This window comes from Macrosteles quadrilineatus, unplaced genomic scaffold, assembly GCF_028750875.1.
Source record: "Macrosteles quadrilineatus isolate MER2022 unplaced genomic scaffold, UCM_ALF_1.0 Scaffold_1__1_contigs__length_201487025, whole genome shotgun sequence".
Lineage (NCBI taxonomy): Eukaryota > Metazoa > Arthropoda > Insecta > Hemiptera > Cicadellidae > Macrosteles > Macrosteles quadrilineatus.
Window position 1 is genome coordinate 179186737 of NW_026542594.1, and position 17191 is coordinate 179203927.

General features: G+C 37.6%; 1 protein-coding gene across 1 annotated transcript in view; it reads left to right on the plus strand.

The window, feature by feature from the left end:
- Positions 1–13744, plus strand: part of LOC128983265 (protein dissatisfaction-like) — a 41347-nt gene extending 27603 nt beyond the window's left edge. Inside the window, exons 6-8 of the mRNA XM_054402503.1 lie at positions 8363–8446; positions 11862–12102; positions 13402–13744. Of these exons, the coding sequence (XP_054258478.1) occupies positions 8363–8446; positions 11862–12102; positions 13402–13655 (579 nt within the window). The 3' untranslated portion in view covers positions 13656–13744. The remainder of the gene's footprint in view (positions 1–8362; positions 8447–11861; positions 12103–13401) is intronic.
- Positions 13745–17191: the final 3447 nt, after the last annotated feature.

A 17191-nucleotide genomic window follows, 5' to 3' on the forward strand; every position in this document is an offset into this window, starting at 1 on the left:
CGCACTCTCTCCCTCCTGGGAGGTGTTGCAGGTCAGTGTAGCAGCTGTTGCATGGTTGTGTTGTGTTGTGTTGTTGTCTACGATGGGTATCACATCCCCAGTAGGACCACCACCTCTCGCACTTTCTCCCTCCTGGGAGGTGTTGCAGGTCAGTGTAGCAGCTGTTGCATGGTTGTGTTGTGTTGTGTTGTTGTCTACGATGGGTATCACTTCCCCAGTAGGACCACCACCTCTCGCACTCTCTCCCTGCTGGGAGGTGTTGCAGGTCAGTGTATCAGCTGTTGCATGGTTGTGTTGTGTTGTGTTGTTGTCTACGATGGGTATCACTTCCCCAGTAGGACCACCGCCTCTCGCACTCTCTCCCTCCTGGGAGGTGTTGCAGGTCAGTGTAGCAGCTGTTGCATGGTTGTGTTGTGTTGTTGTCTACGATGGGCATCATTTCCTCAGTGGGACCACCGCCTCTCGCACTCTCTCCCTCCTGGGAGGTGTTGCAGGTCAGTGTAGCAGCTGTTGCATGGTTGTGTTGTGTTGTTGTCTACGATGGGCATCATTTCCTCAGTGGGACCACCACCTCTCGCACTCTCTCCCTCCTGGGAGGTGTTGCAGGTCAGTGTAGCAGCTGTTGCATGGTTGTGTTGTGTTGTTGTCTACGATGGGCATCATTTCCTCAGTGGGACCACCGCCTCTCGCACTCTCTCCCTCCTGGGAGGTGTTGCAGGTCAGTGTAGCAGCTGTTGCATGGTTGTGTTGCGTTGTGTTGTGTTGTTGTCTACGATGGACATCACCATTGACTATATTTACCTACATATATATATATGAATTTGAAGATGGTGTTTTTGGTCTCTAGGGACCATAAGAAAAAATCGGTCCCGCGTCCAGGTCTTACTATGAGTATTACGGTAATAGCGTATTCCCTATATGAGAAATTCGCTAAAACCTAAAAAGAAACTATTTTTACGTATAAATGGAAAACAAGTGAGTTTAGGACATACGCTTATGGGACATATCTTATAGTCTTGATCCAAGGAGCTATTTCCCGAAGTTTGTCAGGGTTCCCGTGAACCACCCTGTATATCCCTAGAACGCTAACCACTAACCCGAAACCGTTTTCCCGGTTACCTCCCGCTATCTCCGCGTCCCGCCGGGAAACGGACAGAGGAGCGCAAGTCGTAAAACTGTCAACCCCTCGGCCGAAGAATTCGTCGGGGTAGGACCAAGGAGCGCAGAGGTGCTTGCGCTCCTTGGTCCTACCCGTGCAAGGAACTAATCCCCTACTTGCGAGGGTTGAACAAGACAATGCTTGAGTCGACCCTGTGAGTAAATCCCATTAGTCGCGCCTCACTGACTACACCATTGATTCAGGCATATTTTTCTAGTGCAACTTATTACCAAACTAATGTATCAACAAATTACCAGGCTGTACACTTTCACTTTCGAATTTAAATTGCAATATAAAAGCTGATCCTTCAGTTGAATGTTAAACCACATTTAGATTTTTTTTATTTTATAAAAATGGATTTTAAATAGGCTACTTTTTAATAATTGCGACTTGATCTTGTAGGTGACTTTAGTCTTCATGGTGTAGATCTAAAATCAATGAATGGAAATTATTGTAAATTAGTAAGTTTATTCACTTTTAATAACTGCTTTAAACAAACATAATCTTTGAAAATAAAGGGGTATTGCACCGTTAGTTTTACCTTAGAGAAGGTGTTGAACCCTATTAAAATGTGCAAATTTGCAATGGGACCCCTCGCTATGAAATATACTAATTTTTATGCAGGAATGGTTTGTAAAATCCTTAGCTAATTTAAATCCACGAATACAATTAAATGCTTTCAACGTGTACCCACCATTGATTAAAAAACCTGAATTTTACATCTTAGTTTTATAGGTAAATTCAACAGACAGAAACCATCTCTTCTTTATGATATGTAAAATGCGCATATCCATTGAAGTACTTTATTTTTCCATCGATTGATAAAAAGAAAAGGTAATACAAAACATACGTACCAATACAGTATATAGTTGATATACTTTGCAGTTTCTCAGACTCGAGAGCAAGGATCGGAGTCAGAATTTTACTATGTATATTGTATTTGTGTCAAAATGATGACTTTTTATGTAGACAAATTTTGTACTATTTCGAATCCCATATATTTTTTCCAAAAATACAATACGGGCCATTCTCAATTCATTTCACATTTCTTAGGAGGTAAGCTTTACTTTTTAATGTCAACAGTGATAACATAACAAAAACAAGATTTTACAAAGGAACAATTTTTTAAAGTTACTTAGCCAACACTTTATATGGTGACATGAATCAAATTCCATATAATTTTGAAGTTATTGCAATTCCAAATCATCTTCCTAATTTAAACTCAATTTGTATTACTTTCTTTTAGTTTTCGAATTATCATCTGTATTTGGCGTTTATGTTGTCACCATGTAAAACGTTTGTTAAATGACACAAATGATGTATAATATAACATTGTCATCACAATGTCTAAATAGCAACATGTCACAACGTCGAACAACATAATTCATTGTTACTGATGTTTGTATAGGCCTAAAAAATGTTTAAACTGTAGGCCTACGGTTTGATGTTTTTCAAAAATAACTTTGTTCTCGCTGGATAAATAAGTTTGATTATTTTGCCCTGAAATAATCAGTTAGCCTTATTTAGATGAAACAGTTATTGTTAATTTAAAGAAAAATCACAGCATATTACATTGTGGGTGCTGACTAATGGTGCACTCTGATTAGGATTTCTCGGCCCCAATGAAGTATTTTTACCCACGAATTTGTGACATTAGTTAGAAAATGTACCAATTGCACCGTTAACATTAACCGAGAATAGAACTTTCTTTAGGAATCTGCACCGGTAACGAATTTGTAAAATTGGTCACCTTATTAGATGTACAGCAAGAAAGTAAAAAAAAACCCACGTCACTGATTGTAAGTTACTCATTACTTATTATCTCTTATTTGATTCTAAACTCAAAAGTTTATTTTTTTATAATAGATAATTTACTTTGTAACTGGTAACACTACTTGCGTCATGCCTTCAAAGCTATTTCAAAATTGTATAAACTATACCTGCAAAACAAAATAATGTAAACATTTGATAGTTCTGAAACGCAGAGAGAAAGTTTAGCTGTCTCGAATAATCTAATATGATTTTAATTATAATAGAATAATGCAAATTTAGTTCCGTACTATTTAGTGATAAATATTTAATTTTTATTAAACTGCACTTAGAAAAATATGCAGTTTGTCTGCATTGAAAATGGACTGATTACCGGTACCGTAGAACAAAAACCAACTGTTTTTCAGATAACTACTTCGAATGCATAATACAGTATCTTGCATTGTCTCTGTTAACATATTTATATATTCAAAATTACTCCTTACATTTTCATTTTAAAGTAGTGTATTCAATGAGGCACGACTAATGGGATTTACTTGCAGGGTTGACGCAGCCATTGTCTCTTTTAATCCGTATAATTAGGGGATTAGTTCCTTGCATGGGTAGGACCGAGGCGCGCAAGGTGCCTCTGCGCTCCTTGGTCCTACCCCTACGGATTTTATTTATGACCTCCCATTAGAGCAGGTATTGTGCGCTCCTTGGTCCGCGAATCCGTCCCGCCACCTCCGTGTACCGCTACCTCCGAATTTCAGAGTGACCCCTATAATCCTCGGTTACTTCCTGCGTTAATCCGTCCAAACCTAACCTAACCTAACTTAACATAACCTAACCTGGCCTAACCTAAACCTAATCCACGGGTTAAATTTTCATTAATCTTCCATCCACGGGGCTTCGCAGCCGTGGATGCAATGACAGCTAACAACGCAGGCAGTGACAGGATTATAAGGGTCACTCAAGAATTGGAAGGTGGCGGGACAGATTTGGGTTCGGAGGTGGCGGAACGCGGAGATAGTGGGAGCACACGTTTTTCCCAATAATTCAGGCTAAGCCTGGGGTTGCTGCATCATCACTTGGATAAATCCATTGGTAATAGGCGGGATTTGAATTCGGGTGCCGAAGTTCTGCCACTAAACCAAGCTCGCTCAATGTGCATTAAAAATTCCGTATCTTGCACTAGTCACAGACACAGACAAAAGCAGAAAACGTGTTTTGTATAAGTAAAATATAAACTCTAACGAAGTTTGAAAAGATGCATAGAATGATAATTTAATAAATTTGAGTGTTGTTTTTTTTGTTTTTTCCCAACGGATTGCACCATTTTACAAAATATGTGTTTTATATATCTTCTGTCTGTGTCTGTGGTATACTCCTTGCTCCGTGCTATAATAGTGGACAGTGGTATTACATATAGTATTATAATTATTCTATGCTGGTTGGAGTTGCGACCAACGCTTGTAAAAGTTTGACGTTGGCGACTTCGAGGCGCATGTTCGAGGGGAGTGACTTGTTGACTTCCTGTCCTCGTCCCCCATTGGCTGCCCTCGCAGCCAATGGCAGGTCTCCATTTTGTTACACGGCTAAATGTAATGGAGTCTTTATTTCCAAACGCTGTGCATTGCCATAGAGTGCAACTTAAGCTGTTCAAATTATTCTTGTCCATGCACAAAGTTAGACCAGACCACTTATTGTATGCTGTCTGCTAGATCCAGTTTACAAAAATACAAAATTTGATTTATTTTTTAACTGTCTGCCAGATTTATGTAGAAATTGGCTGAAGCTGGAAATAAATAATAAACATTTTTCTTCGATTAAAAGAAATTATGAGAATATTTTTCGAATGAATAAATCAATTAGTATCTAAAGTTTTATAGCTAGAAATATACAAGGATAATTAATTGTGAAGAATCCCACTACTTTTTCATTACACTTTACACCCCTACTTCAAATACCCTGCAGACTAATTAAGCAAATTTCCATTTACCATTTACCTGGTTGAATTTTTACTCAAATATTCCCTTAAAATAGTCAGATTTATTATCTACTAGCAGAGTACCCGTCCTTCGTACGGGGTTGGCATACAAGTATAAAATGCTTATTGCAGTTATACTCGATCTTTGCGTTTGCAATGTGAGAAAACACTGTTTGAGAATATTTGCTTCCTCAAATTTACGGTATGCGATAGTATTTCACATCTTCCATAGCCATATCCCAGACAGCACACTTTATCCCAGGGACATCCCATAGTAGTCCCATATGTCCTGAGAATGTCTCGGGATATGTGCGCTATCCTCAGGATATCCCGCAAAATCCCGGGACGAGTACGAAATCCACAGGATATCCTACAATATACCGTAATGTCCCGGGATTTGTAAGTTAACCTCAGGATATCCTGTAAAGTCCCGGGATATGTACGAATGCCATAGGATATCCCAGAATGTCCCATGACATCCCGGGACATGTACAAAATCCACTGGATATCCTGTAATGTCCCGTAATGTCCCGGTAACAAACTGAAGAAAAAAAATACTACCACTGATGAAATGTACAGTACATCTAAATTTAAATGTTCAACAAGGCCAATATATAATAATTTATTTTTTTTCACTAGTGCTTTCAGAAACTTGGTTTCCATCTTCAGGCTGTGTTTACACTAGTACAAAAAGTAAACATTTACTTAATAAATTAATTTTAAACAAAGTTAAAACAGATGATTTAAAGGATATTCGAAAAATAAAAAATAATATTAGAAAAATTAATCTTTTGAATTTTGGATATGTTACAGTGTTGTTCTTGATGTAATTATTTTCAGTAATTCTGAATTTATAATTGGACCGTCTTCATTATTTAACAAATAATTTTGGTCTGTTTTTTTTTTCTAAAAATAAGATTCCCACGCATTAAGATGTTGAGGTTTTATAATTTATTTTAAAAGTTTAAGGTTTCCCAGATTGAAAATATGTCTTGTTAATACTATGGCTAGCAAGGGTGGACTTTACTTTACTTTACTGACATATTACTACCACTGAGTTCAGGAAAACTAAAGTTCTATCATAGTTGTGTGAAACGTGAATTTAATTCTAACTTTAAATTATTAAACAACAAAAAACTAATTTTAATCATATAACAATCAATTATTACAGTGCTAATCTAATGGTGATTAAATAATCTATATTCAAATACCAGTATCCTCTTCCAACTACCAGAAAAAACAATTCAACTACTTGAGGCCTAAACAGATTAACAGAATCATATATAGCCTATACTGTAGTATCAAAAATATTTTAAGTATTGCGACCATTGCAACATTGCAACTGTCGGCTACTCTTTAACCACTTGAAAACACCCATAATCAACAAGCGCAGATAGCTCAGGAGGTAAGGTAAGAGGCTCACAAGGCGAAGGTACCAGGTTCGAAACCCGTCTGGGCCAAAAACTTTTTTCTCGTTTTTTTCTTCAAAATTTGTGGTTTTTAACTATTTAATCAATTTACTAAACTTATAATTAAGCTTTTCATACTAAATCTATTTTATTTTGTGTTTTTTATGTTCAGGCCCAGACCACACTTTATCTTAGGGACATCCCATAGTAGTCCCATGTCCTGAGAATGTCCTGAGGACTACCCTGGGATGACCTCGGATGTCCCACGGATATGCGTGTGAGCTTATCCGTAGGACATCCCCGGGCGGGGACATTACGCATTCCTGTGGATATCCTGTGATATCCCAAGTTGACCATAGGACCACTATGGGATATCTTGCATATCCTGTCGCAATATCCGTGGGATGTCCTGAGGAGAAAGTGTGCTGTCTGGGATTGTTCTAGCACTTCACCTACACAATAGAGAAGATAGATTATTAAAAATTTGCAAAATATCCCAAATTATTCATGAAATTAAAAACATAAACATAACTGTAAACAATCCTACTTTGACAGTTCCCATTGCGTATAATAGTTTTGTTTCTGCTTATTTCAAATAAGCTGTATTCATAAATAATGAAACAAATAATAGTGATGCACCCTGTAGGTAAATCTTATAACTTTGTAATGCTTTTAGAACCAACTCTTTTAGTTGAAACAGCTCCTGGCTAAATTCTTTAATTCCCTTTAAATATGAATACTCATAAGGTTAACATGGGGAACTGCAGAGCCACTGGGGCGGAGCCCTAAAGGATTTTTGAAATAAGAATATTTGTTAATCGGGAATGTGAGCTATCATCATGCCAAAATTCAGCCCAATCCAACCAGTATTTTTTGCGTTTACTTGTCACAAACATACATCCATACATCCAAACTTTCTCATTTATAATATTAGTAGGATTTAAATAACATTGATTTTACAGAAAGGTAGTAATTTATTTTTAACGGATAATAGCTAGGTTTTAAATTAACAAATTTGTCAAATTCAATCAAAATATTTCCCTAAACAAGACAACTTTTAACAGTTTATTTATTACCCTAAAGATTTTTTTAATTTTCTACATAACTTTAGGCGTACAACAACACTTCGGTTTCTAAATTATTTTTTCTAAGCTCTACAAGATACTATGGAAATAAATTGCAAAATTGTATGTATTGGAAGTCAAAAAATGGGAAGCCCTAATTTAGGGTGTTTAATTTATAAATTAGGGTTTCGCATTTTATGGTTTATCCCCATGGATTTATGGAGATAAAACCCGGTCTCGTAGTCTGACAATGCTGGATCACGAACTTGTTAGAATAAATGAAGGTTTACAGATTTGTACCAAATTTCATCAAAATCTGATTATTTTTACTCGAGTCCTCGTACATTGAGTAAATCAGTCCCAGTTCTAGGTTTTACCACGAGGTTTGACTAGTCTATTCCCTAAATTAACGGAAATTTCCCTAAAATAATTATCTCTATGTACCCAGTCTACAAACTTCCTGATATCAGGTAGGTAGCTTGATCGCATTATACGTTGTATTAATAGTCAAAGATTATACACAGCACATTACATATACACTTCTTCAGAGTGCTCAATCATAGCTAGACAACAGTTTAATTTGTATGAAACATAAATTTCCCCCAAAACTCAAACTGAAATTAGTTACTGGAAGTTTTCTTAAAACTCGGAATTTAGGATCTAGGATGTATGTATAATACAATCTACAATGCTAAAGCTTTTATTCTTTTGAAGCAATGAAGATACAACACTAAATAAATGTAACAAGGAATAACTCTGCATGTTTTTTCTACCAAGTTTAGGAGGACAGGCCCGCAGCTTGTATGTGATATGTCCCCCTTTTGTCGGAGAATTTTTCTCTTCCTTGTCCCCAACAAACCCAAACTCTCTTGCTCACCTGAGCCAATTAAATCGGCCCAGCATGCAGATAGTTCTTTCATAAGGTATATATTCACCCTTCAACCATTCCTCTCATCCTTACATACTGATGGTAACTTATTTTGTCCTGCAGGAAACCACAGCACGGTTACTCTTCATGGCTGTTCGGTGGGTCAGATGTCTTGCGCCCTTCCAGACGCTCTCCAAGAGAGATCAGGTAATGAGTCAAAATCTTGCAAAAGGTCTCTTTCCTGAATATGATACAACAAAATAACAACTGCAGCAGAGCACAAATTTGTATTGGAGTCCTCCACAGTGTTCTAGTCGGAAAGTTTCCAGTGCAAGAATTCTCACTGTTGTCGTAGAAAAAATAAGTACCCTAAGTAGAAACATCAGGGTACTTACCTCTTGGCCATTACAATATACAGGGGTGCCCACAAGGGGGGGGGCTGTGACGCAGACTGCGTCATTGAAATTCTTGGGGGGGGGCTCAAAAAATTCAAATGGGGGGGGGGGTGGCTAAAGCTAATTGCAACAGTGTTCAACGTGACGACAATCCAAAATATATTACGAAGTCGCCAGATAGAAGGTGGATTAATTAATGACAATAGTTATATTATTGAATTCAATTAGTTAAAATAGGATTTTAGGATAGTTTAGGATTCGTGTAGGAAGTTATTATTTAAGATTAGCAAGACGTGAGATCTAAGAGGGAGGGCACGGAATGGCTCAACTGCTGTGATGGATAAAAGATAACGCGTGGTACAGACACGTCCAGCTACACCGCGACTTAGCACAGAACGATTTGTTGACATAAAGCTCGTTAAAATACAATCAAGTATCATAGGCTACAATACTTTACACTATTGTGTAGATGTACTAGATTACCTGAGTTAATAGTGAGAGAAGGGGGTAATGAAAAATACGGTTAATCCAATACATTATAAAAACAGATGACAAACTCATTAAAACGCTGTAAACCGCCATTAACGTCACGATTATCATTTTTATAAACAAAATTCAATATTGCACAATCATTATTATTGTGCAATAACATTATTATTGTAAATTTCAAATCATTTATCTTGGTTCAGTTGTACAAACGTTAACGTTTAAAATTATGGCTAACACAAACTCTACTAATCACCAGCCAAACATTGCATTGCTATAAATAACGTAAATATTAAAGGAACCTTTAGAAAGTGTTATAAGGTACTGCTCATGATAGACAGATAGGCTACCAATAGGTGCTGTATCACAGCATAGGAATTGATAGATAAGTAATAAAAAAGTGTAAAATTATATTTAGAGATAATTAAAACACTCTTAAAAAAGAATGTAACGAGAACAATCTTGTTATTCTTTTTCTTTGTTCTTTAATAGGTTTCTCTTCAATTCATACACAAATTCAACAAAACACCATATTTAGGCCTACTCATTGGCCAATCACAGCCTTACTTAAGTTACCAAACCATGGTTACTATTCACTCAAACACAGTTTACTAAGCATTATATCGTCATCATTCCCTAGCTGTTGTATCTAAAATCTGTTGTAACATAGCGCACAGCAGACAGAAGTGTAAAACGGAGCAGACGATTGTTGGCGCAAGCGTTGTTTCCATTTCATTTTCATCAAAGGAGCTGTGATGTTTCTAAAGGGAGGGAGAGGGGATCGTTATATCGAGAAAAGATGCTGACAATTCGTTAAGCAGAGGTTACGAACGCTATATGGATATTCTGGCAATAAAAAATTCCTTAAATTGAGGTGACTTATAAAACTCTAATTTTATTTATATAGAAAGATAAGTTTTCCAGTACTGTACAACACTGATTCACGGTCTTTTCCCTGTAATCAAAATTCAAGTACAACTTGATACACACAGAATCTCCGGTTCCCGACCTGGATGATGGCTAGTTATTTAATTTAATTTACAGTTACATAGTACCCGTGATAAATCAAACCCGTTATGTAAGCCAAAGCCACACACGATTAATCTCACTTGGTTTTGGATTTGCTTACAAACGTGATCGTAAATGGTTACAAACGTGATCGGAAATGGTTGGGGCCTACACAGTAGTCGTAAACAACATTTATGTAAACACTAGCTGTAACCCGCGGGCTTTGCCCCGTTTAACTTCTTAATTTTCAAGATGATCTCGTTCGCATGGTGGCTCAATCACGTCCTGGTTGAAGTTTGTTCGCTACGCTCACTCACCTTTAAGTTGGAGCTCGTTCGCTACGCTCACTCACCTTTAGGTTGGAGCTCGTTCGCTGCGCTCACTTGCCTTCAGGTTAGCTCGTTCGCTACTCTCACTTGCCTTCAGGTTAGCTCGTTCGCTACGCTAACTCGCCTCCAGGTTGAAGTTCGTTTGCTACGCTCACTCACCTTTTGGTTGCAAATTAGCTGTTGTCATAAATGTAAAAGAAATAATAGTGCTGCACCCTGTTGGTAATCCTTGTAACTTTAATGCTATTGAACATCATAGAACAGAACCAACTTGTTTAATTCAAACAGCTGTTAAGATTCAATAATTCCATTTCTCATAAGGTTAACATGGGAAACTCCATAGCCACTGGGGCGGAGCCCAAAAGGATTTTTGAAATAAGAATATGCCTATATGTTAATTGGGAATGTGAGCTATCATCATGCCAAATTTCAGCCCAATCCGACCAGTATTTTTCGCGTTCACTTGTCACAAACATACATCCATACATCCATACATCCAAACTTTCTCATTTATAATATTAGTAGGATATCAGTGACAGCTAGGAAAAGGAATCTTTATCAAAACAGCTGTTCGTAATTTCATATATGACGTGTTCTCTTAACAGATTATTAGCATTTCATAAATTAATGACGTATGTAGTAAACATGGAGAAAATAAACTAGAAAAATCACACAAAATTGTGTTTTTGATCGTCCGTTATTTTATTTCCAAAATAGTGAGGCCATATTTTAATGGCTATAAGGACTCTCTCGCCAATCCTGTGGATACAATTAAACCATTAGAATAATAATCGGTACTCTAGTTTTCTTTAGAGTAGGCTGCATAAAAATGCATTCTGGGCCGTGACAGACGGACATAAATTGAGATAAGACATGTTTCAACTTCTTCAATGTATAAAACATAAATAACCCAAAATATGTATGATTCTGAGCAATGTACAGACAAACCTATAACTTAATTCATATCAACTGGGTTTGAATTTTAAATATCTAATAAAACTTCTTTTATAGTTTTACAAATAGTGCTGGGCGGGGGAATAATGTTTCTCATTTTTTGTGTACATCATTTATGGTGGTGGGGGGGGGGGCTGTTGCTCAATTGGGGGGGGGGTGCGTCATGAGTCTAGGGGGGGATGGGCACCCCTGCAATATAGATGGATAATACACACTTTGAGATTGTTTGAATAGAAATAATTCAGTAATAAAATTCAGTCAAGGCACACAGATAATAGCACACACACAGCGGTGTGTTGATCCACAGTAAATTCTTGGGTAAAAAGTCTCATCATTTGATTTTCATAAGTCTAAACCCTGTTCTTTTCAAAAAATTCCTTCTTAAGCCAAATGACCTTTTCCAAAATCCAACCTAATAAGAACAAAACTCATCTTGACTCTGATCTCTAGCTTCTACTTCTCCAAGAGTCGTGGAAGGAGTTGTTCCTGCTTCACCTCGCCCAGTGGTCCATCCCGTGGGATCTCTCACCGTTGTTCAACAGCAGCAAGGCTCGAGAACGGCTTCCCCCGGATGATCCTGTTATCAACAACGAGATCAAGGCCATCCAAGACATCCTCGCTAGGTTCCGCCAACTGTCACCAGACGGCAGCGAGTGCGGCTGCATGAAGGCTGTCATTCTCTTCACTCCAGGTAGAAGACTTCAAGTGGTCCTTAATAATTAATTAAGTAATTTCTTTACTTTCCTCAATTTATTATGGATTTGGCCTGAAAAAAAATGTCAAGGGGAAATCAGAATGCTGTCATGTCAAAAGTCATTGATCAATTTTTGAGTTTGATATGAGGGTAGAATGGAGTGAACTCCCTTATAGCTTTGTTACTGGAGGTTACTCGGTTACTGGTTGGATTATATTCCGTTAATGTTAAAATCAAACTGTACGGGGTGTACCCATTCTAGGTGTGACGTCAACAATCGGCAGGGGGTACGAATCCAGGAGGGTACAAATCCGGCCACCTTACTGGTTAATTTTAGCTGGTTCAGAAGAATCGTTTTAAGCCGAATCAACAAGGTCAGCTGGGTCCAGTTCCAAAATTAAAAGCTAAACAGATTTCCCCATAGTCAAACCCTCCTCCCCCCAGTTCAAACCCAGAGTTAGCTCTTCAAACTTTTAGGTACCCTAGTCAATTGTGATTGAGCAAATTTCTGAAATAGTGTGCTCATTTGCAGAAAAGAAAAATTACTGCACTTAAATAGGTTTGATTATCAAACTCATAAACCATTTACAGTACCACCTTTTTAGCATAGTTTTTCAACCTGCATTAGCTCACATCAAACCTAGGGTTTGAGTAACTTAAACAAGAAATCTAATAATATGAGTGAAGATTAGAATGGATGTTAAACCTGAAAAGGTGTCATGACACAAAGATATATATATATGTATGTTATAGACCGTCCCAGATAATAAGAGCTTCTTTTTGGGCTCAAAAGTGCTTTTGCACTACCAAACAAGTTTGACAGCTATGTGGGCTGGAATATCAACCCCCACTTTTATCAGATGAGGGAGCAAATAAGGTCTAATCACAGTCAAGTAAGGTACAGAGGAAACATTCAATGGTACACTTAAGTCGTGTGTAGTGAGTGTAGCACCAGTGCTGGTGTCTAAGGCAAAGTCCAACACCACCCCCTCGCCCTCATGTACTTCAACCCTAAACTATATATATAGTCAATGCTCCACGCTCTCAGTGGAGGAAGATCCTGTGCGATAGGAATTCTCTCACAGTGCTCGCCGTTTGGGCTCTTTCTTGGTCATCACAAAGTATATTTCCAGCACAACATACCAGAACTGTCATCCCATTAGCGTGTGTCCTCCTACCTTACCTCACTGTGACTCAGCTTAGGCAAGAAAACTAACTCTGATGTTCTACTCTATATCCTCCACATCAATCATAACCATAAGATTCAACAATTGTAAATGTCTTTGGCTCTTTCAGAAACACCTGGTCTGGTGGACGTTCAGCCAGTAGAAATGCTGCAAGATCAAGCCCAATGTATCCTAGGAGACTATGTACGAGGGAGATATGCTCGCCAGCCAACTCGCTTCGGCCGGTTTCTCCTCATGTTGCCTAGTCTACGGGGAGTACGGCAGTCTACCGTAGAACGACTTTTCTTCAAAGAGACTATCGGAGATATTCCCATCCAGAGGCTACTGGGTGATATGTACCTCATGGAGAAATCTTATGCTTAGGGATTAAGCGACGTTTGAGCATTGAATAAGTCAGTTTATAGAACACTGAAGTGCAATACTTACTGTGTTGTAGATTTAATGTAGTAAATTGGTTAATCTAATGTTTGTTTACAATCACAAATGAGATTTTGAAACAATCTGTTTTATAAGCTGGTGGTATGGGGTCAATGTTTTAAATCTAAACATATATTATTAACCCTCCTATGGACGCATACAAGAATTTTCTTTTGTGTACGTTTTTTTTACCAACAAACAATACACTATCGTTTCCAGACCCGGATACCATTTGTCATTGGGCTATAAATTAATGATGCTACCTAACAAAAAGGTCAACGTTAGATGGTAACAGTGGCGTAAATAGAACATGGCTTTGGGGGGGGATGGATGAGCACCAAGCTTGCACTCATCGTGTGAACCGGGGGGTTGGGGGGGTATGGAATACCCCCCAGCAAAGCGGGGGGTACGGGGGTCCTCCCCCGGAAAATTTTGAAAAATTAAAACTCCAAACTCGCCTTTTTAAGCATTCCAGAGGTGTAATCATGTTCAAAATTACTCCAAAAATCAACCCAATTGAGGCTGTCTCTTCTGAGGTTCATATGAACTTACCAAAGACAGTTGAACAGAATTAACATGCTCATTTGCATGTACAGGAGAACAGAACAGTCATCTAATATCCTGGTTTTAAACATGTCCAATATTAAAAACTGGTCCTTTCTTTTGACCAACATATTGTTCAGCAAGATTAAAACAAATACACATAGGCTAATTAATTGATTAACAATTTTAAAATATACACTCTTGAATTCAAAACTTGAAATACACTTTGAAATTTTTCCCCATTTTTCGGCGAGTACAGTTTGCCATTTTAGCTGTCGGTAAAATGGCACCCGGCGACCTATACCATTGACTTAAGATACTCGCCATTCGACCGCAAAAATTAACTTTTTTATTATTGATTTTTTTTGCAAATGGTTAAAGTGTGATCTTAGCGACTTTATTGCCTTTTTTGTTTTATGTTGTAGCACTTATGAACATGAAAAATATAACTGATTAACTGATATGAATATAGATTATGCTGGATTGAAAAAATAACTTTCCAAAACAGAATTGCACAAAATTTATTGAAAATCTACAATGTTTGTTCAAAGCTATATAACAAAATCGATCTTCCTTGGTTTCTTAGCAAAGTCATCTATGACCTCGTCAACAGTGACATCAATTTCTCGATGGATTGACAGCATTGCAAGTCCATTCAGTCGTGTCTGTAACACATTAATTGAATGAGGGTAAATATTGAAAAATTTCCTTTTTGGATAAGGAAATGTATAACTGTTCTTTGGATTACCTGAGCAATAATAGGTTTTTTGTTTTTACGTTTTTAGTAATGAGCTGAATAAAAAAAATTGAATGAGGAGTTTCGATTGATGAGGGGAGCCCTGCTGTATGCATTTAAAATCCATAAAAGGCACATCTAGAGATCAAGAAATGTCAATTTATGACAAATAAATTACAATATATGCAAAATTATTTCAAATTAAATTGTATTATATTAAAAGTCATATATGCAAAATCATGGTTTTAGGTATTAACAATATATCATCTGTTATGAGCTTGAACATAGCTAAAAGTCTATGCATTAAGGTGTGAAGTCAATGAAAAGCTAATTAAGGGCTAACGCACACTAGCACCAGCTATTTGATACATAAAATGATTGCTCTATTTGATGCGCAATTGCATAAAAATAGAGCAACAAACACTAACCCCGATCAGCGAAACTGAATAAAGTGGACAGTTATACAAATGAAATGATTTTTAAATCAGTTGCGTGCAACGAGTTTTAGTAGTGGTCCAGTGTACGTCGCCCTAAGTAGTAAATTTTTAAATTACAGTTCCACTTACTTGTCCAGTAGAGTTCCTGAGGTATGATTTTATTCTCTTCAATGTTGAAAATGACCTCTCTGGAGTACATGTCGTTACAGGCAGTGTGCTCAGGATTTTCAAAAGCTGGTAGATGGAAGGATACAATGTTTTGTCACATGCATCAAGGCTGGTAAGAGCGGACTTCAAAGCTTTGTGATTTTTTGTTCTGTCAATGTCTTTCCTCCACATTTTCAGTTCCACATAAATGTCATCACTGTTGGATGAAACATCGTTTGCATAGAACTGAACTAAATTGTCTAGCTTAGTTTTTGTTTCAATGTTTTGTTGAAAATCAAACAAGCATTGAAAGCCCTCAAAAATAGCTTTGTGTTTCTTGAATCTTTCTTCAAGCTGGGTTATGAAAAACTCTACGAAAGGAAGGAATAGGTTTATCCTGTAATGACTTTCGACTTGAGCATCAATGCTAGTCACGTCAGTGAGGTCGTTAGATAAACTTGGAGCATTACTCCTATTCTTTTGTTTTGAACACAGTCTAGGAAGTTTTATGTCAATTCCCACATCCAATGCAACAGCCTTGAATTGATTAAACACGGCATGGAACTCTTCCTCAGCATTAGTACGCATGGAATGCAATTCTGATATTATATCCTCGGCCAGTACAACAGCCTCTTTCAAATCTAAAGTTTCCTTCTGCAGTTCTTTGCACAAGGGCATACCAAAAGCGAATATATGTGCAAGAACGTGTACAGCAACACAAAACTCTATATTTAATATAGCCCACTTCAAGCTGTTGGCTCCTGAGCCATCTTTCCAAGATGAAATAATATCTAGGGACTCAAGGACAAAATCAAGAATGTGCATGAAATCTCGAACTGCATCAAACTTTGCCACCCAACGTGTGGCACACAACCTTTTCAAGGTTTTTACTTTTGGGTCTACTTCTGATTTGTCAATCACATCGTTGAGGACAGCTTGCCTTTTGGGCGTATTGAAAAATATGTAACATTTTTCTATTGTACCGAGACAATTGCTTATTTCACGGACCTCACATGCTCTTGTTACGGCTAAATTCAATGAGTGGGCCGCGCAGTGTACATACAAAGCCAAAGGGTGTTTGTCTTGTACAAATTTGTTTACACCATTGTATTGACCAGACATTGCCGATGCCCCATCATAACCTTGTCCTCTTAAACCACTCATATTTAACCCATAACTTTCTAAACTATTTAGAATTTTCCCGGCCAATGCTTTGCCTGTAAGCTCAGTCGTTGGTACGAACTGCAGAAATTGCTCTTTAACAGTGTGGGTGTGGTTTTCGTTTTCTACAGCAACGTAGCGAACACACAAAGAAATTTGTTCTACGTTTGAAATGTCACTAGTTTCATCTGCCAGTACCGAGAAATAAGTTGCATTGTTGACTTCCTCAACCAGTTTACTCTGTATTATATGATTGCAAGAAGAAATAATTTCATTTTGTAACAGAGGTGACAGATATTTAATTTTTCCATTCCCATCCAACATGACTTTTAAATCTTTATCCCCTTGGCTTCTGTACCTCAAAAGAGCTCTGAAATTCCCTTCATTTTTCTCTGTACACATAGAACTCGTCCCAACCTTTCCAGAGTCCCTGTGACCTCTCAAGGCAAGCTCTTGCC